This window comes from Castor canadensis, chromosome 7 (assembly GCF_047511655.1).
Source record: "Castor canadensis chromosome 7, mCasCan1.hap1v2, whole genome shotgun sequence".
Lineage (NCBI taxonomy): Eukaryota > Metazoa > Chordata > Mammalia > Rodentia > Castoridae > Castor > Castor canadensis.
Window position 1 is genome coordinate 3,053,592 of NC_133392.1, and position 24,467 is coordinate 3,078,058.

Below are 24,467 nucleotides of genomic sequence, written 5' to 3' on the forward strand. Positions count from 1 at the left end.
GACATCCTGGAAGACGTCTGGGCAGCCCTGCCGTTTGTGTCCTGGGCAGGAGACGTGGTCACCTCTGGTGTGCAGTGGCCAGAGCCCTGGAGCTGAGTGGACGGTTTATGGAAATGCCCCTGGCGTCGTGCGGGCGGCTGGGGACCGGGCAGGTGTCCCAGCCGCAGAACTGGAACCTCGGCGGGCGGGACTGGCGCGCCGCCCAGCAGGGACCCGGGCGGCCTCCGAGGACCTGCGGGCTTCGGCCGTGCAGTTCTAACTGACAACGCCCTGGAGGGGGGGGACAGGTGACATCTGCACAGGGGGAAGGGTGCGACATCCTGCCTGGGCGAGACTTTACCTGCCAAGAGGCGGGGACGTGAAGGCCGCGCGTCCTGGACACTCCGCCTCACCGCCCGCGTGGGCTGCCAGGGCGCGCACACGGCGGCGCGCTCCTCGGTCCTCGCGCGCCCCCTAGCGCCCAGTGCCTACCCCTGTAGGCGGAGCGGCCGATCGGAGAGCGGTGCGCAGCGCCCTCGCGTGGACAGTCTTCGCCATCACCCTCCGCGGACGTCTGCAGACTGAGGCGGACCTTGACCCTCCAGCAGTGACCAGAGGGAAGGCTAACCCCTCAAGTTGGGACTGGGGGAACTGGGGCGTCCCTGCGGGTCCCCCATGGCCAGAGGACAAGTCTTCGACCCAGCCAGACCGGGCTCGAGACCTGTGCGGACGCATCTTAGTGCAGAACCGTTTTCTGTGCGCGCTGTCCCCAGTGGCACCACCCACGGACAAGCAAGCAGGGCCTGTGAGCCTCCCCAGGATCCCTCCCTAAAGGAAGGGCACCGGAGCCAGCTCCCCCAGGGGCCAGGCGCGCCCGGGGCCTGCGCCTGTCCTCCGCGTCCTCACGCACCGACTCCCAGAGCGCGCTCGCCTTGGCGAGGTCGGAGGGACTGCGGCCCAAAGCCCGGTCCTTGCACGTTGCTGCATCCACCTTTGGTGCACCAGGACCCTTGAGGAGGACGAAAACAGGGTGGAGAGAGATGTGCCCTGGTCCAGCTCTGACCCTTGAAATGCACGTGATAGTCGTTCAGGTCTTCGGTAGGTATATTTGTCAGGGTAAGAGGACGGGACACATTTTAATGTGCCTTAGTGTGTGCACTCGGGAAGTGAAGTCTGCTTAGGGACTCTTGCTTGGTGACCACAGGGCCTGCTCCCAGGCTGCCCGGGGGCGCCCCACCCTCTGTGGTTCAGGGAAACAGCACAGGCCCTGGACCCATGAGCCTGCTCCCTCCCGCCTACACCTGCTTTGCCAGGCCAGCGAAGTGTGGGACCAGCCTTCTAGAATCGTCTCTTGGCGCCAGGCCTGAACCTGCTTGTGACTACTCCCTGAGGTCCTGTGGGAGTAGGGGCCTAGCCTCATGACCCTGGATCTGTCATACCCCTTGGGTGGTGGTATGCTTTGGAAAATTACATCCAATCCCTCACCTGTACGCCCAGTGGGCTGGGTCCATGGTTTCTACACTACTTTAAGCTAGCCGGCCTTCACACAGGACAGTCTCCCATCCTCAGTCTCTCTCCCTCCAGCAAGTGGGTCCTGGCCCCTACCTCACCCTCTGCCTACCATTAAGACCAGGTCCCCTCCACGTTGTGCCAGTGGCCTGACCACCTGCAGGATTGCAGCTGTCCTCCCTCACAAGAGTGGATCCTGACTCAGTTTTGTGCAGCTTAAGATAAAGGATTCTGGAGCCAGGAGACCCAGGGTCAAATCCCAGCTCCACCACGTACCATGACCTTGGGCAGTTGGCTTAACCTCTCTGCCTGCTCTAAGAGTGTTGAGAAGCCCACTTCAGGGTTGAGAACTAAGTGGCTTCATATGTCAGGTACTAGGATGGCACCTGGCAGCAGGTGTTGACTGTGGCACTTCAGCACTGAGGCAAGCGCATCCTGCAGGAATGCACACAGAACAAGGACTCGGGATGACAGGTGGCCTGTGACCATGCTCAAGTATTGTAAGCTTCTGTGAACACCGACCAGGCTCAAAGACAAGACTCGTTAGGAGGGCATTAAATGAAGGGCTCCTTCAACAGAATCCCCGGGGAAGAGCCTCCCCAATTACTCTGCAGACCACAAGTAGAAAGCAAGGCCGCTTCACCTGCCTGTGCCCTCTTGAGCCACAAGAGCCTTGCACTCAGAACCCCACTAAGTCTAGCACTCTGCTGTTGTTATCTAAAGCTCTTAATAATCTTACCTTTGAACTTGCACTTTGTAAATGAAGCAGTAGTACCTGAGATCTGGAGTGCTCCTTGCCAGCCCATGGGTGTATGGTGCTCTGTGCCCCAGGAGCAGAATCCTGATGGACCCCAATTCATGGATGCTCAGACCTAGAGCAAGGTACCAGCCTGGGAACCATGCCTTCTCATCTACAAGCATGTGCTTGTAACCCTCAGGACAAGAGCATCCTAAGAAACACAAGGAACCAAAGAAGCCCCCACATCCAATCCCTAGCCTGTACCAGCCAACCCTTTCACTGAAAATGAAAGCAATGCACCCAGACTCCTGCAGCTCTCATGACACACAGAGTGTGGAGGGACTGTGACGGGCCAGGCCCTCTGTGCAGGACCCCTGCCACTGTGGCAGAAGTTGTGAGATACGTATGTGCCATCTCCATTCTCCACATACAAGTCAAATGGCCGCATATTTGCACTTAAAGATTGTCATAGCACACAGTAAACAAACAGTTCATACTAATGATTTAAATTTTTAACTTTACTCACATCGCATAGTAAATCAGAACCACTATGACAAGAGTGTTGAGAATAGCTTTGTTACTCTTGAAGGCGCATTGTTCCTGCTTTCTGAACAAGAGGCTCCACAATTTACACAGCCAGTGAGCACACAGCCCCTGCCAGGGCAGTGCACCCAGAGCTCCCGAGTCCAGGTCTCAACTCCAGGCACCAGGAGGGGCAAGATCAGCCCACTCCCCCAAGAGCATGCCTTTAGTGTCCTCTTCCTCAACAACAATGAGCTTGTGAAACTACACTCAGTGCCTTGGAGTACAGTGAGGGGGAGACAATGTTTGTTCAGACTGTCCCAGAAACAGTAGTGACCTCAGGCCACCACCTCCAAACTCAGCCTTTCTGGCCAAGACCATCCTAGCCAGATCCTCTTCCGCTGTGGGGTGTGTGCCTTGCTCACCAGCTTATGATCCCTCCTGGCATGAGGAAGACCAGCTGACACACCGAGTGTAAGTGCCCTGTAGGTGGTGGGACTCTCTGAGGGCATCCAAGCTCCCTTTTTTTCTACTCAGTATATTATGGTTCTTATTTTTATGCACAAACTCAGGGTAACAGCATAAAATCTGCATCTGAGAGGTGGGCCTACAGACTGAAACCCTGACCTCCCCTAATCTCCTACAGCATCCCCCAGGCCGGCCAAAGGCCAGGCTCCCTCTAGTGTTCAGGTGATGAATCTGCAGTCCTCAAGTAAAACTTGGAAGTTCTGGAAAACATTAAATACACTTTGTTATCCCCACTGACAACCATTTAGATGACAGGGCTTTTAGTGAGAATCTGTTAAGAAACTCTTGAAAAGCCATGCTACAAAGGTAAAAACACTGCATCACTTCAGAAGCCAGAATGTCTGCTGTGGGGTGGCCACGCGGAGCTTCAGGTGCAGTAGCCAGGGTGGGACACCGGGGTCCAGGCTCAAACCACAGTGCCTCACCTTGAAGACACATGCACACCCAGGCTCCCTCCTCATGGCCTGAGGAAGGTGAATCCATGACTGTTCCTAAAGCCAGCTGAACTTCCAAATCTGAATATCTATGACTGTCAAGTACATGAAAAAAGCCCCCATGACTTGGAAACTAGAACAGGGATACAATATTTAAAAAGAAAAAAATCTTTTTGTGGCCAAGATGTGACTGAGTCTCCTGATACAGGTAGAAAACCTCCTTGGGATGGAAAACATATTTCTGGTGTCTCAATCATTCCCATCCATATCCCCACGACCCACCCCCAAGCTCCATGGCCAGCACAGCTGCATGGCCCTCCCTGTGGTCAGCAATTCTGCTATAGTTCCAGAGCCTGGGAGCTTGGTGAGTCCTAGGGAGTAGTGTCTAGAGAATACATTGACAGTATTACTGGGAATGATCTGGCCTCTTAGAAGGCAGAGGATGAGAGCAGTTGGTCACCAGTGGGAGCAGTTAGCTGGTAACCTTCCCTTGGCTGAACAGTGAGGAGCGCCCCTTTCCAGCTGGGTCTCGCTAGCTGCAGTGTGGTGAGTGGCCAGCAGGGGGAAGAGAAGTGTCAGGAAGCAGTCGGGGTTCTGGCAGCAGTGGAGAGGGATATGTTTTGGAGACTCCTGGATTTGGCTGTCCTACCAAAAGATGCCAGAAAGGAGGATGGGAAGTGTGAAGTCAGTCAGACTCTGCCTTGCTGACTTCTTTGGACGGCCTTTTCAACATTCTAGTTTAGTAAAGTTTTCTTTACAGGAAAACAAAAACAACAAAAAAGCATGTCTTTAAAATCACCCACTGTGGTGAATGAACCTAGGCATCAGTAAGTTACCTCAGCTTGTATCCATTCCGAGGACTTACCCAAAATGTGCACTGAAAAGATAAATTACTTTCATTTAGAAAGAAAATGACTGAATTTGGTTAACAAGTCCCAAATGTCCAATTTAAGAAAACTAATATAAAAATTAACTCAGAGATCACGTGTCACCCTACAGTCTTGAGCTGGGATGTCTTATCTGTGTAATTCTTCCCAATGAGACAGGTACTGACACCAAAGCCAAGTGCTCAGAATATACTACAGCTCTGCTTCAGAGATTAAACTTAACTTTCTTGACTAGAATGTAGTTTTTAGATATTAAAATGACTTGGCAGTTATAAAAACATGCTTCGTAGTTTTCTGGGTTTTTTTTTTTTTCAGAAACCTCAATTACAAACCCTCAGTAGGATTAAATAAGCATTTCTGACTTTTTAATTTTATCATTTTTACATTTACTCACATGTATACATTGTTTGGGCCACCTCCCCCCACACACACATACGTTTTTTTTCTTGATGAAGAGTCCTAGACTTGTTAATGCCAGAAGCAGTGGACAGAGAGAGGCTGCCACCCTGTAGCTCAAGGGGCTGCAAGATAAGCTGTCAAACAACTCTAAGGCAGCATAGCAAGCTGACCCAGGATCCAGTTATTTTAACAAAGGGCATTTACATTACTACAGCAAGTTTCCACACATTCACCTACAGGTAGGCTCTAAACTTTTAAAAAGTCAACTGATCCACAAGAGCTACTTGGCTGAGCAGGAAGGACGAGCCAACCTCTCTGATGACTAGAAAAAAGCCAAGAGCAAGAACCCTGACAGTTCACCCACTTTTCTCATCACAGGCATGAAGGCAACTCCATGTACCCCTGGAGGGTTTAACTACAGGTTTGGGAGTCATAAACCTGGAGCAAACTCCAGCTCCACCTTACACTCTGCCTCCCCCGGGTCCTCATCTGCAAAGAATCTCACCATCCACCTAGTCTTTTGTTGACTTGACTTTATCCCCCCTCATGCCTCATTTTAGTTTTCAGTTTAAAAAATAAAAACCAGCAGACAGCAATCCCTAAAAAGCCTTCTCTGACAAGTAAGCTATTTGTAGACTCAAACCCACAAGCCAGGAATTAGCAGCACTCCTGTATGAGGGCCTCTCTGGTTCCTACTTCACAGCCCCTTCTAGGACAATCCTCTGGATGGGAGGCCTGGTCTTCCTGGATGACAGGCAAAGCCACAGAGCCAGGTCCCCATGCCTCCCTCCACTGAGAGCCCTACCCCAGTGCCATCTGTCCTAAGCAGCTGAAGAAAAGAGGTTTTGGAAGCCCCACCAGTCCCTCAGTCCTGCAGAGCCAGGTGCTCTACAGCCTGCTCTAATGCTCCCGCTCACCAAGAACTCTAGTGTGTCTAGGCTCATCCAAACTCACTGTACTCCACAAAGCACCTAGGAGTTCCCTCCCCCAGCAAGCACCCCACAGCATCATGCAGCAGCATCACGACACTGTCACCTTTGCTTGTGAACTGAACAAATTTCTTAAATGCTTGGAACAACTTTGCAGAATTTGAGAATCAGAAGACTTTTATTTTGACAGGACATTTCTAAAGGGCATGCCCAAGTGCAGACCCATTCACAAACTCTCTTCTGTCTTACTAGCTTATATGCCCCTTTCCTTACTACGTCCAGACACTGCCATGCAGCCTTCACTGCACACATCACCTAGCTAAGGTAAAGACAGCAACATGAATTCAGACACCCTAAATAAGGCCTACACCAATGAAGGGTAATGGGGAAACTGTTTCTTCAATGTCAAATTCGGGATTTAAAAAAAAAAAAATACCCAAATCTTCTCAACCCATCTGAAGGGCTAATCATTAAGTAAGTTGTGACGCTTAAAACAAACTGACAACACTTTCCTGCCCTTTGTCATGACTGCCCATTCTTCAAGATGCTACAAGAGACTGCTGTGACGCACTCCGGTGAGGACACCCTTCCTCTGAAACACTTCTTGGCAACGCACTCCCGGTGCTCTCTGCGATGAGTCTGAATGTCAGACATCCCGCTCTGCCTCTGCAATGTCACCAGTACTGCTCTCTCCCATGCCAGAAGGAAAAGATTTGCAGCTGAATTTTTCCAACAGCTGTAGAGAGGTCTTTCACCAGTGAGGGGAGCCATTGGGCTGGCACAGGAACTGCCCTAAGTACTGCTGTGCACTGGCTCCATCAGAGTTCTCCATTTTCTGAAGAAAAGAGGCCCACATGTTAAGAAAGAGATTTAAATGGGCATTAGTTACCAGAACTATACATTCAACATCACTATAAAGATAATTTTTTTACACACTGTAGTTTTTAATTGAATTTGAAGATGTTTATTGCATTCTATTTTTGGTGGAAAAAAAATGTAACATACATTTAGCACAACCTTGTGAAATCCACAAAGCGAGCTGAGTGAGAAGCATTTTTCTACTCCTAGTCCACTTCAAGGACTATATCATGAACTGCTCCACTGTAATTAAATACTCCTTGCAATTGTTGGGTACCATGTGTAACACTTTAATTTTCTCCTCTCAGTATAGGCAGCAATTCACCATTTTCTTTGAGTTCCTGAAAATAAAAAACACAGTATGTATCTGCATATATAAAACAATGAAAACCTCTATTACTCACAGTCTTGCATCTGTATGTAGAAATCAACAGGCACACCTAAGTATTGTGCCATAAAACTGGACACAGGGATGGGGATGGTAACTCAGCAGAAGAGTACTCGTCTAGCATACCAAAGTCCTGGGTTTTATCCCTGGCACTACCAAAAAAAAAGACATTATTGGAACAACTGAAATTTGAAGACAGATAATTTTTTTAAAAATTATATACAGTCATCCTTCAGAACACATGGGGGACTGGTTCCAAGACCCACCAAGTGTTTGCATACAACCTACACGTTCTATGTACTTTAAGTCATTTATAGGTCACATTAAAGCCAAATACAATACAAGTGCTGTGTAAGCACTGCTGTGCTATAATGTTTAGGGATAACAACAAGAAAAAAAAGTGGTACATGTACAGTACAGATGCAATTTTTTCCAAGTATTTTTGATATTTGATTGGTTGAATCCATCCACATAGAACCCACAAGATTCCACAAGGTATGTCATGGGTTTGAAACATTTAGAAACAATTTCTAAATAATTACAACACAATTACTTTAAGCTATTTATGCAACATACTTTGAGAAAACTCAAGAGATATTTTTCTCTCAAGGAAGGGTTGAATGCATACCATCAAATCGCAAAATTTAAAGGCATTCTAAAAAACAAGACTTGTTCAGTGAGCAAACACAGCAACAGAATCAAAACAATAAAACCTCCGACTTAAATTATAATGATAAGTAAGGAGAAAATTAAGTGATATGCAAGGTTGAAGAATGAAGCAATGCGACATTCATTAATAGTCTATTCCCACAGTCCCATACAGCCAACCTGGGAATCTGTCTATGTCTCAAGAAAAGACACATGCAGTACCAGGAAAGTGTAAAAACCAGAAGTCATTAAAAAAGATTCAGTAAGCCAGACAAAGCTGCACGCGCCCACAGTACCACTCCCTGCCTCGGGAGGCTAAGGCAGGAGAAATAGTTCGAGGCCAGCCTAAGCACATAGTGAGACCTTTTCTCCTCAAAAATAGACACAAAAAAAGCAGTAATTCAGAAACCTAGAAATGACACCAAAAGAGCTACCATGAGGTTTACTCAAATCACAGGACAAGTTCTACACTTTTTGTGTCTATTTGTCAAGATTGAAAATCTGGAGTACAGACATCAAGTTCGATACAGGATTGTAAAAAGTAAGATTTTCTTGCCCAGCTAGGCATGATTCGGCCATATGAAAATCCAGAAACCTTCAGTAATGTCTTGGGATCGTCTACCTATTAAACAAGTATACATCCTCTGTACCAACAGACCTAACAGGGCTTTTCTGAGCACAAACTCTGCAGACAAGTAGGCTGTGCAGTTCAATGGAAAGAACCAGGTGGGCTCGGGTCAATCTTGACTCAAGGGCTTCATAGCTCAGCAATGGTGGACAGCTCAGTGCATTTCTGCCTATCTGTGCAATCCTGAGTCTGCAGACCAAGGCCACCGGCCACTGAGGAATTGCATGAAGTGAACCATGCAAGCACCAGAGCAGTGCAGACGGAGCACTGCAAGGGCATCAAGCAAGGCAGTTCAGTTCTCACCAGCATCACTGCTCTTCATGAGCCAGCAGTTCAAACAGCAACCTGAGCTACAAGTTCCAAACCACTCAACAAACTGCCCTAAGTCCAAACACTCTACAATAGCTGTGGTGAACTGTCTACTCTTTACAGGAAAGATTAGCTCACTGAGGACATACTAGTAACCAACTTTCTCAGGACATAGGTTGACCAAGTCACTGAGTTTCTGAGAGTAACCCATTCATTTATTCAGTCACTCAATCAACAAAAAAGTATTCAATGTTCCAACAGAGGCCAACCAGAATTACCTACCAGGAGCACGTCTTCACTGAATGCAGTATGAAAAACTGCACTCTGTGAGAAACAATCCAAAATGGCAACTTAAGAGATGGTCTTCTAAGTCTTTTCAAAGAAAAATGTTAACAGAATCACAAATTTCCAAATGTGTATGTTCTGAGCAGGTGAACATAAAGTCGTACATAAAGTCATATTAATACTCTACTATATACTGAAAAAGAACCCACAGCGCTTAGCTTTCAAATTAAATGAGATTTATTGATTGCATCTTCCCAAGAGTTACCAATGGTTAAGGTACAGCCCATAAAACATCCAGACAAGAACAGACCCCGGAGTATTTGGGGTCTGAAGACAGTTTGTGTCTTACAAAAATGTTTATATTTATACATACAAACACATAAAATAACAAATGCAGATCTATTTTTGTTGCTTTGGGGCTACTCAAAAGCTGTAGTGTTAAGTGTTTTGTCTCGAGGAATGAAACCATCGACTAGGAAAAAGAGCCACACTGGCTTGTTTCAGAAGACATCAAACCTGGCACTCACCAGGAAACAAAGCTATACAGATGGAGCTGCAAGACAAAGCACACCTGTGCAGTCAAGACGCTCAAGTGCTCCTCTCATAAGCACTGGTGCTACTTCAGCCACGTTATAACTAGCAGAGTAACTAGAAGCATGGTTTTAACTCACTGTTAACACTTCAGGTTAGCACTAAGCAGCATCAACATCAACCAAGAGAACCACTAAGATCCACAGTGAACCCATCTAGGCATGATTCAGCTGCACAGAAGTCCAAAAGCTTCAGTAACATCTAGGGATGTAATAAGTAACTCTACTTACTACTCATTTTCCACTTAAAAAGTGGGAGATCTGATCTCAGGGAAACCACTCTAAAAAAGCAAAGCAGCAGGAAGGCTTGGGGAAGTGTCTGGTCCTGTAGGAGCACTGCAGCCCATCTGTGAGGGTCCACTCATGCTTCTCAGAACAGGCATTCCTACTCACCCCTTCACTATACCCCTGTTGTTACCCTTCTTTATAACATGCTACCAGGGTAGGCTGCAATGGGGTATGTGTCTTAGAGTATCAAAGCCATAGTTTCCAGGATGGAGTGGCTCGAGCAGTAAGAATGCCTGACTAGCAGGCCCTGAGTTCAAAGCCCAGTGCCACCAAGGGAAAAAAAAAAAAAGTTGCAACTTCCAGTTATAATACTGGGCTAACCAACACAGCTACCATGCCCGCAGGTGGGAATGCCTTACATTCTACACACTAAATGTCAGCAGGGTACCTGTGATCCTAGCCACTTGGGAAGCAGACATTGGCAGGACCATGGTTAGTGGCCAGCCAAGACAAAAAGTCAATGGGATACCATCTCAACCAATAGCTGGGTACAGTGGCATGTGTGGTGGTTCCAGGCCTGGGGTGCGGGGGTCATGAGACCCCCTTCTCAAGGGAAAAAGGCTGGGTATGATGACCTGGGCCTGTCATCTTAGCTGCAGCAGGAAGCATAAAATAAAAGGAATGTGGTCCAAGCCAGCCTGGGTAAAAGCAAGACCCTATCTCCAAAATAACGAGAGCAAAAAGGCTAGCGGCATGGCTGAAGCGGTAGAGCACCCGCTAGCAAGAGCAAACACTGAATTCAAACCCCAGTACTGCCAAAAGAAAATGGCACAAAGGAACAGACAAAAATGAAGGAACACTAGTATTTTAGGAAATGTTTCTGGCTGGAAGAAGTGTATGTATTTACAAACAAGTTGCGCCCTGGTCAGAGAAATCATTTAATTATAGACTATGCAAAAAAATCCAAAGCCGAGAGACAAGGTAAAGAAAGGCTGAAAGGCAGAAAATGGGGAGGAAGATTCTAGAGGACTCAGTAGTGCCTGATTTTCTAGGCTTGCCTTTAACCTACACTCATCTGGACACCCAGGTAAGAGTTTGAGTTCTGGATAGCAGCTGGCTGGGAGGCTGAGGAGGTTCTGAAGAAGGTCCAGAGCAACAGGAAGGACAAAATGATAAGCACAGAAAAACAGAAACTAACCGTGAAGGTGGAGAGATGAGTGAGAGAGCCCCAAAGTTTCTACTCAACATAAAATTATAATTTTTTTTTTTTTTGTGGTACTGGGGCTTAAACTCAGGGCCTACACCTTCAGCCACTCCACCAGCCCTTTTTTGTGAAGGGTTTTTTCAAAATAGGGTCTCATGAGTAATTTGCCTGGGGTTGGCTTTGAACCAAGATCCTCCTGATCTCTGCCTCCTGAGTATCTGGGATTACAGATACTCAGTCACTGGCGCCAGCTACATGAAATTATAATTTTAAAACTGTCAAACTTTCCAGCTCTTGAGGACAGCAGATGAACAGACCTTACCTTAACGATATCTAATCCTCCAACAAGCTCTCCTTTCACATACAGCTGAGGGTATGTTGGCCAGTTTGAGAATGTTTTCAGTCCCTGCCGCACCTAAGGAGACAAAGGAGCCATGAATTTCCCGCAGACGCTACGATTACAGCTAAAATAAAGGACAAAACAGAACACCCAGAACTTACTTCTTCATCCTCCAGTATGTCAAATGTTTCATATTCAATACTGCAAAAAGGAGAGGACATTTTAAATGAAAACTGTAAAGCCTATTTGGTGTTTTTAAAATAATCAAGAAAAGTAAAGCACTGCTGACAAAGTCTGCCACAGACCAATGGCAATGATTTTGATACCTGGTACTACATAGAGCAATCATTCCTAAGACAACAGATTATCTGTATTTTTCTCCAGACAATACTGGGTTAGACCAGGGCTTGACAAACTTCTTTTGAAGAACAACAAAAAGGGGCTATAAAAGCAACCACAAGCCAAGCACCAATAACTCCGGCCTGTAATCCTAATTATCTGGGAGGCCAGGATCAGGGATCATGGTTCAAAGCCAGCCTGGGCAAAATGTAAAAAGACCCCATGTCACCATGCTGGGTGCAGTGGCACGCATTTGTCATCCCAGCTATCTGGGAATCTGCAATTAGGAAGATCATGATTTCAGGCCAGGGTGGGCAAAAAAACTTCACGAGACACAACCTCAAACAGGAAAAAGCTAGATGCAACATAACATGCTCATCATCCCAGCAACAGTGGGAAGCATAAAACAGAAAGATCATGGTCTAGGCTGGCCTGGTCAAAAAACAAGACCCTATCTCGAAAATAACCAGAGCAAAAGGAGTTGGAGGAGAAGCTCAACCAGTGAGCACCTGCATAGCAAGTGCAAAGTCCTGAGTTCAAACTTCAGTCCCACCAAAAAGAAAAGACGGAAAACAATCCAGCCTCTGCCAGAAAGGACAGAGGTAAACAAGACAGCAGCCTTGAGGCCACAGTTACTATTAGCTGACTATAGTCTCTATAATATGTTACAATAACTGCAAGATTTTTTTTTCCTTTTTCTCTCTCTAAAGTCACATTCAGTCTGTGCTGCTCAACTGATTACTTTCAATTCTACCCAAAAGTACTGAAATATTTTGAAGATCTGTAACCTCATAGGATAGGCTAATCTTCTTACAGCTATGATTAGAATAAAAATTTTAATTTAAAAAGAAGCAATCATGAATTAAGAGGAGAAAATAAACAGAAACATTTGAAAAACCCAACAGTACATGTACTAAATATCTCCAAGTAAGAGGTTTTGTTTTTAACCACAAAAAAAAAAAAAAAAAAAAAAAATCAATGGCAGTGTTCTTACCAGGCAAGCTGGTCACCAGCAGGTCAAATGCAGGAGCACTGCTATTTAAATGGACTTGGTAATGCACCTTAAGGTATGCCTGTCAGCTTCATGGACCGTTTAGACTGTTCAGACTGTATATAGCGCCTCTCTATCTACAGTACCTTTATACTTGGTGAGAACGCTGGCCATAAAATTGTATTCTGGTCTAAGTTAAAGCATTTATTACAAAACATCAAAGCAAAAACAGATGTAAAATATATGAATAGATTGAGACACAAAGTGAAAAGCATCAGTGGCAGAACTGAAAAGCTGGAACATTTCAAATACATTATTTGAAAGCAATTCACATACCCAGTACCATTCAGTATTTCCAGAATTTGTTTACTGAATCCACATTTTGCTTCCTAAATTTAAAAAGACAACAATTAGATTTTCTTTGTATGTCCCAACTAGCATGGTTGTAGCTAATGCTTTGTCAACGGACAGAGCACCTGCCCAATGTTGTTGCCAGTAGGCTCACTCAGTCCCTGGTGCCTCGTCCCATCTTTTCAACAAGCACTGACACACGGAGACATTATCCCAGACACATAACCCACAGATTTGCTTTAGTATGTAACTTCTTAAGATGACAAACATCTAGACACTGGTGGCTCATGTCTGTAATCCTAGCTACTCAGGAGGCAGAGATTGGGGGATCCAGGTCCAAAGCCAGCCCTGAGGCCCTGCGTTCAAACCTCAGTGCCGCAAAAAGAAACCTCTAGCCACTAATCATCTTTGTGGTCAAAAGTTCTTCTAAGTCAAACCTACATTTTCCAGCAAGATTTACTTTTGTTCCTTATTTTAATTCATACAAAATGATATTAACTCCATCTTTTTGCAATAGTTAAGAGTGCAAAAGTTAGAATCATTTTTATGTTCCTAACAGGACTCTTATTCCTACTTTTTAAGTTATCTTTGCATTAGAGGGCACAGAACTTTGAGGTTATGAAAATCTTACATTTTTCATGCTACAGAACCCCCAAATCCTAGCAACCTTGTAGAAAAGGTTAAGACCACATAAACATTTTAAAAGCTTCAATAATACTCTTTCCAAAATGTACTAATTCTTTCTGGGCTTCCAGATAAAACAAATGTTGAGAATAAAAATACACTTTAAACAATCATAAAGGGAAAAAACATCACTTTATTATTAGGGGGAATTATTAACTTCCTCTATGTTTAATAAACAGAGAAAGTCAAAGAATCTAGGTCCTAACAAGTGATTAGGACTTAAACACACTTAAACTTATGTTGACATTTCCTATACTAGTTACACAAAATAGCTAGTTCTGTCACCTTATGAGCCTCATTACATTGGTAATACTAACTTCAGCACTATGGCACCTTATTCTCAAAACGGCTCCGTGAAGCATTACTCCATCCATTTACAAAGGGCAAGATCAAGCTCTCGGTGACTCAGTCACCTGGCCAAGGCATCTTTGTCTAATGTGGGGCAATATCCTCATTCCATCAACCTTACCTCTCTGAGCATTAGTTTCCTTATCTTGAAAATAGTTCAAATACTCTCCAGCTTTCCCTGCCTGAACAACTGCCAGAGAATTAAGTAAAGTTAACAGAGATTTGATTGCTATGAAAGTGGAAAAGTACAATATAAATGAAAAGGCTAGTTTTGGGAAACCAACCATCTAATCCCAGTCCAAAGATAATTAGTTTTGCTCAAACTACAAGTGAAAAGGATCTATCAAACTTGATATTCAAAATGATGCAAAATCAAAATGTACTTTCATCACAAAACTACAAGAATCATCCCATTACATATAAGCCATGCTGGTGGCTTACGCCTGTAATCCTAGCTATTGGGAGGGTAAGACTGGGTGAACAGCGGTTTGAGGACAGCCCAGGCAAATAGTTTAGGAGACTCACTCCCATCTCCACAATAACCAGAGCAAAATGGACTGGAGGTGTGGCTCAAGTGGTAGGGCACCTGCTTTGCAAGTGTGAAGCCCTAAGTTCAAACCCCAGTGTCACCAAAAAAAAAAAAAAAAAAAAAAATTACTGTCAGTTTTCCGCATTCATCAAACACATACAGCAGAGCATACACACAGTGCCTATGGTTTATTAACCATTGTGGACACTTCTGTTGGGATAATCTAGGGGCAAGGACCTGTGTCCTACCAGGTTCCCAACACTCGGGAGGTACTCCATCACAGTTCCTATGCTCAAAGGGTAATATGAAATAGCAACTAAGAGAAACATCAAAGTGTTAACAGTGTTGACCGTGTTAGCTGACAAAGTTTGGCAACAGAAGGAAATGTACCCTGCTGAGATGTTGATAATAAAGTCAAGCAAAATGTAGATTACTTTGTTTGATCTTATAAGCACCAATTAAGGCCTGGATAACTTCCTGATGCCACTACAGCTTCATTAGCTTAAAGCAAGGAAAAAAAGATTTAACTGCCCCCTTGTTGCAGATGTTAACATCAAAAGAAATTACAAATAAAACCATTTTTGAGTTTTTTACCTGTTTGTTTCCTTTCATAAAGAGCATCACAGAAGCTTTATTTGTCAGCACTTTGAGCCTGAAGAGAGAAAATTGATATAAAATGGCTCAGCTCAATTATTAAACACCACTTTTGCTCTGCTTCCTGAATAGCATGCATATTTGAGGGATAGCAGGATGATAGTTCACAGTTTTGAGTGGTATTAAACAAGCAAATGCATTGACATTTTCCTTTATTTCATTCTCTCCCTAAGCCACTGTAAAACACAATATGGCTTTTAAGGCGACGAATGTTCCTTCAAGTTGCAATTTAAGCCCATCAACTCACAGTACTAAAAAAAATAATAATAACCAATTCAGTAAGGAATTGTTCAATAGGGGGCCTATATATCTAGCCCATCCAGAATTTCCTGAGCTAGATCTGTGAGCTCCCTTTCCCATCAATGCTGCACAAGGCTCTTCATTCCTAATACTCACAAGGGCGGGCCTGGAGGGTGGAAGTGTTAAATCTTAAGACCGTCAACTAAAGCTAGCTGCTAAAATCAAATGTTCCCATTTTAACTTTATACTTAATATTTTATAACACCTGCCAAACACCATAATCTGACTTTCTATCAGGAATTTTAATCATCTGCATTTGACCCAAAGTTTAGCCACAAATCTCAGGAAAAGTCAGGGTGGGGACAACAGGCCACATACCACGTTCTCCAAATTTCCTTACAGAACAAAGTGGTGACAGATGAGATGCACAGATCATACCCAGCTGTACTCACACTTCCAGGAGAGGACGCTCAGCTCCTTCTCAGAAACATGATGCTAGCCCAGATCACACACCCAGCAACCCAACTAACTACCCAGGTCCAGGCCACTTGGTACTGTTAAAATTACACATTCCACGCCCACAAACTTTAAGTTACTACTCAAAATACACTGAACTTTGCTTTCCATGCAATCCTAGTCAGATTACCTTTCAGACTGTGAAGAGCACAGGAGATTTTGAAGCAGCGCATTAGGGGAACAGGTGTGATGGAGCAAGGAAATAAACGGCAATGGGAAAGAGGTTCGAGAGCGGCAAAACTAGGGACACGAAAGGCACAGCTGTCCTTGGAGGCCACACTATCTCTATGAGCCAAGGACATCAGCAGGTAAGGAAGAACACAAGGAGCCCAAAACGGAGCATCATTTTCTCATTAAAAAGGCAGAAAAGAGTGCAAACCAGTACCTTACAAATTCAAGCCCCAGTGATGAATGGCTGAGATGTATTTCAGAATTTCTTTTGTAAACCTCTCTACATTAAGTCATATTTATTACAATGAAAGTCCCAAGTTTCCTGGATGCCTAAGTCCAAGATTCATGTAAGATGACCTCTCCTACAGCGGACTGAGATCCCTCATAAAAGAAGTGAGACTGACAGATTGTACAGCTCCAAAATCTGCTTGAATCTTAAGTTAGTACGGTCTGGAAAGGCATTAAGCAGTACTCAGCCTGCTGGAAAGTGTAACAAGTACGTAAGATTAGCTTTCCACAATGCTTTTCACACTGGACATCTGTCACACTCAGGACTCTAAGGCTGGCATCAAGGCTGTGTCCATGGAAACTCATGTATACTACTTGTGCCAAAACAAGACCCTGGTTCCTAAATCCAGACAGGGAAGCAAAACATGTTTGATCCACTGCTGACATTTCTACAACAGAAGTGATGTCCTCCACACAATCATTAAATTGGTGCTAAAATTTCTCCAGTCCAAATTGGAACTTCCCAAATTTACACTAGATTGACCACAAATGATAGTAAGACCCCTGGACATGCAAACATCAAATCCTTAATTTCTAACTAGAAAGAGCAACGCAAAAACAGGATTTAAAAATATTTTTTTAAGATCAGTGGTTCACACTATAATCCCAACTTAATCCCAACTTCTCGGGAGGCAAAGCTCAGGAGGATTGTGGTCTGAAGTCAGCGCCTAGCAAAAAACAAAAAAAAAAAATGTAAAGAGTCCCTACCTGAAAAATAACTGAAACACAGAAAGGGACTGGGGCTCAAGAGCAGAGTGCCTACCTAGCAAGCACAAGGCTGTGAGTTCAAACCCCAGTACCAAGCAGATGGAGTAGCTCAAGTAGGAAAGCACCTGCCTGGCAAGCATTGAGACCCGGAGCTCAAACACCAATACCACCAAAAAAGAAAAAAAAAAAGTACTGCCATATAAATGGTACACTGTTGGAAACTTCTTGAACACTTACCTTTCCTCTAATTTGGGAGCTTTGGGGCAAATTGTATCTAGTTCTTCAGATGCTTCCAGTTCCTGAAATAAGCATACATGTGAGTTTAAGAAACACTTATTTTATTAGAAATCACCTTGATCATCCCATAATGTAGAATACTATTCAATCACCTAACCCAAAACACTGTTTTTATTCCAGGTTCATATTAGTAAATGTAGTGATTTGTAAGAAATGTGTATTTTAGATTTATGCCAATTTTTAAAAACAGGCTTTAAATGGATTTCTTTAGAAGGTAAACACTGCCCAATTCTCACCTTAATTATATCAAGTCCTCCTACGAGCTCTCCAGAAACATAGAGCTGAGGGTAGGTGGGCCAGTTGGAATAGGTTTTGAGCCCCTGCCGAACTTCTTCATCTGAGAAGATATCGAAACTGCTAAACTGAATGTTATGTTTGTGAAGAATCTCCACCATCTGCTTGCTGAAGCCTGCATACAGAACAAGAACATGAAGAACTTAGCATCCCTCAAAAACAATGACAAATTAATTCAGAGCACATATTATCTAATGGACATAGATGCCTGCTTCTATTCTGTCAGTGACTTAATTAGCGCGGTTGAATAGTCTGTGAAAAGAAAATAAAGTCTAAGAAACTCTTATTGGGCCTTGCATCACACGTGTTCAGATACAACTTAGCGTATCTTTTAACGTAATTATGAGTCAAAAAAGAATGGTGTGTATGTACACGCATGCGTATGTGTGCATATGTGTGCATTTGTCAGATTGCTCTTCACTATTACTAACCTTTTTTTGTGGAAGGAAAAGAAAGACAAACAGCATTGGCTAAAAGCAGAGCCCTAAGCCCTGGCACCTGCTCCAGGCATCCACCAGCAGACACAGGTGAGGTCCTGGATAGCCACTTCCCCAGCTTCCTCCCAATCAGGGCACTGACCTGGTTGCCCTGCACAGCCCCTCCTGGGTCTCCTGTGTTAGGTATCTAAGAGAGTCCACCCAGAGTTGTCTGGGTGGAGGAAAACACTTAACAACAGTTATTTTAATCACTACCTCACTGTCTCTACGTAGGACGCATCAGAGGTCAGGACTGTGTTCTCTTCCAGTCCACAACAGGTATAGCACATTGAATTTCAAAGCTATCTTCTCTGTTATTATGTGTCAACTGCCAACAGACTGACGCTTCTTTCTCATCTTATGTCATAACTTGACAGTTTCTTTCCTAAAACTATTTACATTCCCTAAAGTACGAAATGTGATTTTTTTTTTTACTACACTATAGTGACAACTTTATGTTCCATGATTTTATTATACTTATGACACATTTTTGCTCTGTACTTTTTTGACATCATCTTATTATGACATTAGTACTGAAGAATAAGAGTGTGAATATCAGTCTCTTATAAACCTATTAGTCCAGTATGAAAAAAGGATATTTTTCTTTCCCTAAGCTAATTCTTACCAATAATTTTTCTAATAGTTTAAACTGCCACACTCTTTCATACTTCATCATTCTTCTTTTCAAGCAGACTTATAATTCATTAGAAAATATTCTTCAGATTCAAAATTCCTTTAAGACTTAACAGCATCAGAAATTATCTTTAAATAAAATCATAAAACTGAGCATAATGCTAGTCATGGCTCAAGCGGTAGACAGCCTGCCTGCCAAGTACAAAGCCCTAAGTTCAAACCCCAGTACTGCCAAAGGGAAAAAAGAAGATTTACAAAACTGAATGTAAGATTAACTGTGACAGGCTTTACCTGATGTCCCTCGAAAGCACATTTAGCATTCACTACTAAAACATGTATCTACAACCCAGCTCCAAACACATTTCAGATCTGCAGTCTGTGGAAACGAAGCACTAGTATTTATTTGTACAATATGTAAGTTGCTTTTCCTATAACTAAAGTGTTAAGTTCATGTACAGCCTAAAGTAAAACACTGATTTTGAAATTTTTCATTCATCTGGGAGTTCATTAGTAAACAGCTAACGGCTGATTGCTGATGGTTATTCTGCTGCCAATACAGTAACTCATTTCTACTATAACTGGCTGAGAAAAGGCTTTAGTTTAGCTTTAGGCAATTACATGCAGACTAGAAAGATTGATTGGTAGTGTTTCATTTTTAAGGGTTAAAGTGGCAGACTGGAAATGTTATGCTTAAGGATAAAGTAGTAAGAAGGCCTTATTACATTAAAAAAAATACACAAGTTTGAAGAAAAATGCATGTATCCAGTGAAAATATTTAAAAACAGAAAAATCATACTTAGCTTTCACAGAATCCCATTTCATCTGAAGTCACTTCCAGTCATGATATGAGTAGCAAGTCTAACTGCCACATGTAATAACTCTCTAATAATGAACCCTATGAATACTTCTGCACTTGATATGTGTTTGCATCTAAACCCAAGATAGATGACTCTCCACAAGAGAAATTTGTGGTCAAACGCCTCTGCTTTGCTACAAGCTTTAACTGCAATACTTATAAGAATTCCGCAATAATTTAATTAACCTGCTTGAGGACTTAACATCCTGTTTAGAAACACAGACATCTCAGTGTTTCTAGAAACTCTTCCCCAAACATAAGTGCCCTCTCTTCTCCTATCCTCTCAAGAAGCACAGAAAATACATATCTTTGATGACTGAGACCCTCAACATGTCAGGCTCTTAACATACCATATGATTCTGCAGGCAAAAACCCAAAAGCAGAGGGTAAAAAGGAAAAGCTAAGGCCTGTGCAGGTTCCACACAGGCTGGAAAATTACTTTCCTGGATATGAACTTTAAATGTTTTTCATTCATGTTTTTCTGACTAACAGAAAGCAAGATGGGAGCCAGCATTTCAGAAACCAAGCACAGATGTATTCCTGAAAAGGTGTCCAAAGAATGCAAAGCATGCAACTAGCAGTAGTGCTTTCAAAGTGAACTCTGCAACGTGAGTAGAGTAGCCACTTGAATTCTCAAGATAAAATGACCTTCACTTTTATAAAAGGGGGCTTTACCCACATGCTTCTCTGAAGTGCCAACAGAGAAATACAAATGATTCTCTGCTAAACAGCCTCAGAAAGAAATGGCAGAGGGTGAACAGCACTGATGTTTCCAGAAGAAAGCAGCTTAACAGCGAAGAATTTGTGTAGAAGTGCACACAGAAAGGGAAAACAGACTCAGAGCAACACCAAAAAGAAAGTAGCAAGGCAGTGGTAAGGAAAATGCTTTCCTAAGTATACACTTTAAGGTATCAACACCCTAAAATGATCTATTTAACTCTATGTGCTAAGTAGGAAGACATGTAACAGAAATATTAGGAAACAGAAGTTCATTAAAAATGCAATTATAAAAGGTATAAAAAATAAGATAAGTACCTGAAAAGAAAAAACTATACTGTTAAATCACATGAATCTGAAAATCTTTTTAGTCCCCTAATTACTTATTATGTAAATATTTACAATAACTTGTTTCTAAGTTGCTCTGAAATGTCTAAAAGTTCTTTTCTTATTCTTATTTGGACAGACTAAACATCACTCAGAGAATTAATGTAAAAATGGCAAAAAAAAAATAAAAATACATATAGATAGATATAGAGATATAAATAACAAATGGCTGGGGTCACAGCTCATGTGGTAGAGTGCTCATCTAGCAACACAAGGCCCTGCTTCAATCCCCAGTATCCCAAAATTCAGTTTGACAAACTTTTAGAAAAACGACTATGTCTACATTTTCCACTAATTTGAATAATCACACAACATCAGCCCTGAAAAGGATCCAACTTAACACTCCCAGGAGAGAACTGAAATTTCACAGGGAAGTACCTTGACCCAGTTACTAAACAGGGGCCAGCCACAGTGGCAATGTTAAATTGACACTCACCAGGTGACATCTTGTCTACCTCACTTCCCAGAAAGCTCTCCCCTCCTTTGCTGCCTGAGCAAGATTTCCTCATGCTTCAGTTTTCTCATCTGCCAATGTCACTGGTATTAGAGATTAGAAGGAATGCTACGATTGGATATCAGAGAACAATGCAATGGGCAGAGTCTGGTTTGCCTCAGATCACCTGTCATACAGGTTTCCCCATGTTGTATAGCCAGTTCTACTGCACTTCAGATTGGAGTGAAGGCACTGAGTATCATCCATTAGATGATATAGGAAATATGATTTTCATGCCTAACAGGAAAAGGTAAACGTGAAACACTTGCAGCCCCATTAAAAACAAAGTGACAATCTCCTTCTACCTTTCCTTAACTCTAGGACAGACCAAATAGGCTTTGTAATACCTGAGTAACAAGCATTATCTGACATGGAAGATACTGACCAGGACATTTTTCAGGCAGAACTAAGAAATAAAGGAATCATTTCTTCATCTTTTAAGATCAAATTTATCATGAAACTTTATTGTTAAAGAGTAGATTGTTTCATAACTTAATGTGTAACTTGAAAAATCACATAGGGAAGACTTTAGAATTAAATTTATATTGGAAGCTTGGCTATTTTTATAAAGTCACACTGGACATGTAGTAATCATATCAACAGCATACTCAATTTTATTGCCATCTACCTTAATAAATTCCCTTCTGTGCAGTTGAAACAAATACTCTTACAGTCTCAACAGAATCATCAAAAGGCAGTAAGTGCTCAGTTATGCAGCATAATAATGCCCTAGTAGGCACAGTAAAAAGAAAACAACACAAATGCAATACCAAAGGGGTCAAGTAACTCTAAAATTTACTTAAGGATAAAATTACAAGCATCTATGTGTACAAAAAAATAAGGGTGACTCTAAGTCAAGAATTAGGAGTCTTTAAGTTACTAGCAGTTAGCAACTGGAAATGACAGCAGCAGGTGAATAACATAATCATTACACACTGACAACAGGGAAGGCAAGAGTATATAGGACAGGCACAGAAACACTGCAACAACTCTGCAAATGTTTTAATTACTAAATTTCAACAAAGAAAAGGAAGCTGTCAAGAAAGGAAAGACCATGAAAGGAAAGAACTACATAGTCAAAAAGCCTATTATCAGAGACAGCAATATGGTAACTGGAACCTAATCCCACCTCTGCTACCAGATGACCTTGGCAAGTTACCTTCGTCTGAATACTTATGTCTAAAATAAAGATCCTGAATTAGGTGATTTGTCAGGACCCCTTTGGTTCCAAGCTTCTGAGTACATAATGCAAACTAACTCTTCTCACCTACATATACGATTGCACTGGGAATTATACCGTTTTCTTTCTACAGGCATGTGAACACAAGCTGGATGTGAACACAAGCTGGATGGCAGCTTAAATGGCAGGTACCTCAATTGCACCCAAACCTGGGATAGAGTACCCTTCTGTTTCCATCATCTCAAGAGTAGCTTACCACAGCGTGGTTCTTGAGGAGTTCCTTTCATGAACAGCATGCATGGGGCAGCGTGAGTTAACTTCTTCAGGCGAAGACTAAGGTCCTCTTTGAGGTGCTCGTCAGCACTGGGTGGGAAGCAGCCACTAGATGCATGGCGCTCAACTTTTTTGGTCAACTCTGGGGCGTGTGCGCCATCCAATCGGTCGATTTTCTGAGAATTCTAAAGTTTGAAATGTCATTTAGAATACATGTGGCATGCCTTCATCACCTCTATACTTTACACTCTAAAATTTTAACAAGTAAATAGTTATGGCCAATTTTTGAAAGAGTCAGTATTTATTGGAGAAGTGAAAATAAAAAATCTTGTTACCAACCACACTACATCTCATTTTAGAAATACAATTATTTTCTTTTTTTTTCTCGAGATTACATTTAAAAAACACTGCAACATCTCAAAGTAAAACTAGATCAGAGTCTAACCTAAAACAAAAAGGGTTTCCCCCACACCAGCTGGGATAAATCTATTATTGAATATAAATGATTTAGAAAACTATGGGAACACCCATGGGTGCCCTGAAGCAGATCTGCACCCACTTCCAAAAAGAGTCATTAATCATACCAGAACCAGCCAGATGCTTCATAATGTACCAGCAAAACCCTAAACAACCAACTTGTGCTCCTACTCAGGGAGCACCAGGGCCTACAACCATGGGCCTGGACTTGGGCTAAGAAGCTCCAGTTCTGGCCCTCCACTGCTCGCATCAAGCAAGAAACATGCCCTCCTCCTCAGTATCATGTAAAACATGAGGCCATCATGAAAAAGCGCAAGGCCAGAACAACCCAGTGTCATGTTCAGGCCTTAGCAGAGAGTAAAGGAACCAAAACAAATACTCCCACAGCCCACCAGAGATGGATGATCTCCTTATCCTTACCTTGAAAAACACAAAGGTAGGAACAGAACTAATTTCATATTTTTCAGATACTTCAGGAACAGCTTCAGCTTCCAACTTTAAAATAAAAGAATTTAAGCTTGATTATTACAAGGTCCTTTTTTACTATTTCGATATGTAAATTAGTTTCACATGCATTATCCCTTCAAGTAGCTGGCGTTTTTAAAAGAGTATGGTACAAAAGTTTATGACGCATTTACATTTAAATGAGACTCACTGGGCTGGCATGTCATCCACGGAGTCTGAGTGTCAAAACAGGTTCAGAGGTTTTTATTTTGTTGCACATTTCAAAAGATGCCTGGAGGCTGTGAATAAAATTTTTGGTGCACTAGTGACCTAGTAAATTTTCAATCATATGCAGCTACTACTATATTGAAATCCATAAATCACTGACCCCAGTTATGTCATGATTACAGTGCTTATTTTCTGCCCACAGCAATTCTTGCTGTTTGCTCTATTGACTAATTTCAAGAGGCAGTACATCATGACTGACAGTTGCAGCCTTCTGCAAATTATGAAGCAAAAAGGAGTATTTCTTCAATAAACTATTGATGTCTGATAAATTTTACTTTTAACTCCTGCAAGGCTGCTGGACACTAAGCAACTGTCTTACTAGATTACTTGCTTTCAGGTCTATTCAAACATGTAAATTCAAGTAAGATGACTGCACTCTGTCTGAGTGCCCCCTCAAGACCCCTCAGTAAAGTATGATATAATATCTGA

At 42.7% G+C, this 24,467-nt stretch overlaps 1 protein-coding gene across 5 annotated transcripts in view; it reads right to left on the reverse strand.

The window, feature by feature from the left end:
- Nucleotides 1–5,800: 5,800 nt before the first annotated feature.
- The window catches only part of Glrx3 (glutaredoxin 3), a 49,173-nt gene continuing 30,506 nt past the window's right edge, over nt 5,801–24,467 (reverse strand). For 4 of the 5 annotated variants that reach the window (XM_074078040.1, XM_020167314.2, XM_074078041.1 and 1 more), the window contains exons 3-11: nt 23,727–23,801; nt 22,813–23,014; nt 17,757–17,929; nt 17,461–17,522; nt 15,241–15,298; nt 13,071–13,123; nt 11,566–11,605; nt 11,387–11,479; nt 6,865–7,125 (exon numbers count right to left, since the gene is read on the reverse strand). In XM_074078040.1, the coding sequence (XP_073934141.1) occupies nt 7,075–7,125; nt 11,387–11,479; nt 11,566–11,605; nt 13,071–13,123; nt 15,241–15,298; nt 17,461–17,522; nt 17,757–17,929; nt 22,813–23,014; nt 23,727–23,801 (807 nt within the window). In that variant the 3' untranslated portion in view covers nt 6,865–7,074. Of the gene's footprint in view, nt 6,762–6,864; nt 7,126–11,386; nt 11,480–11,565; nt 11,606–13,070; nt 13,124–15,240; nt 15,299–17,460; nt 17,523–17,756; nt 17,930–22,812; nt 23,015–23,726; nt 23,802–24,467 lie in introns of those variants that run through there. The other variant, XR_012449578.1, reaches the window with a different exon arrangement.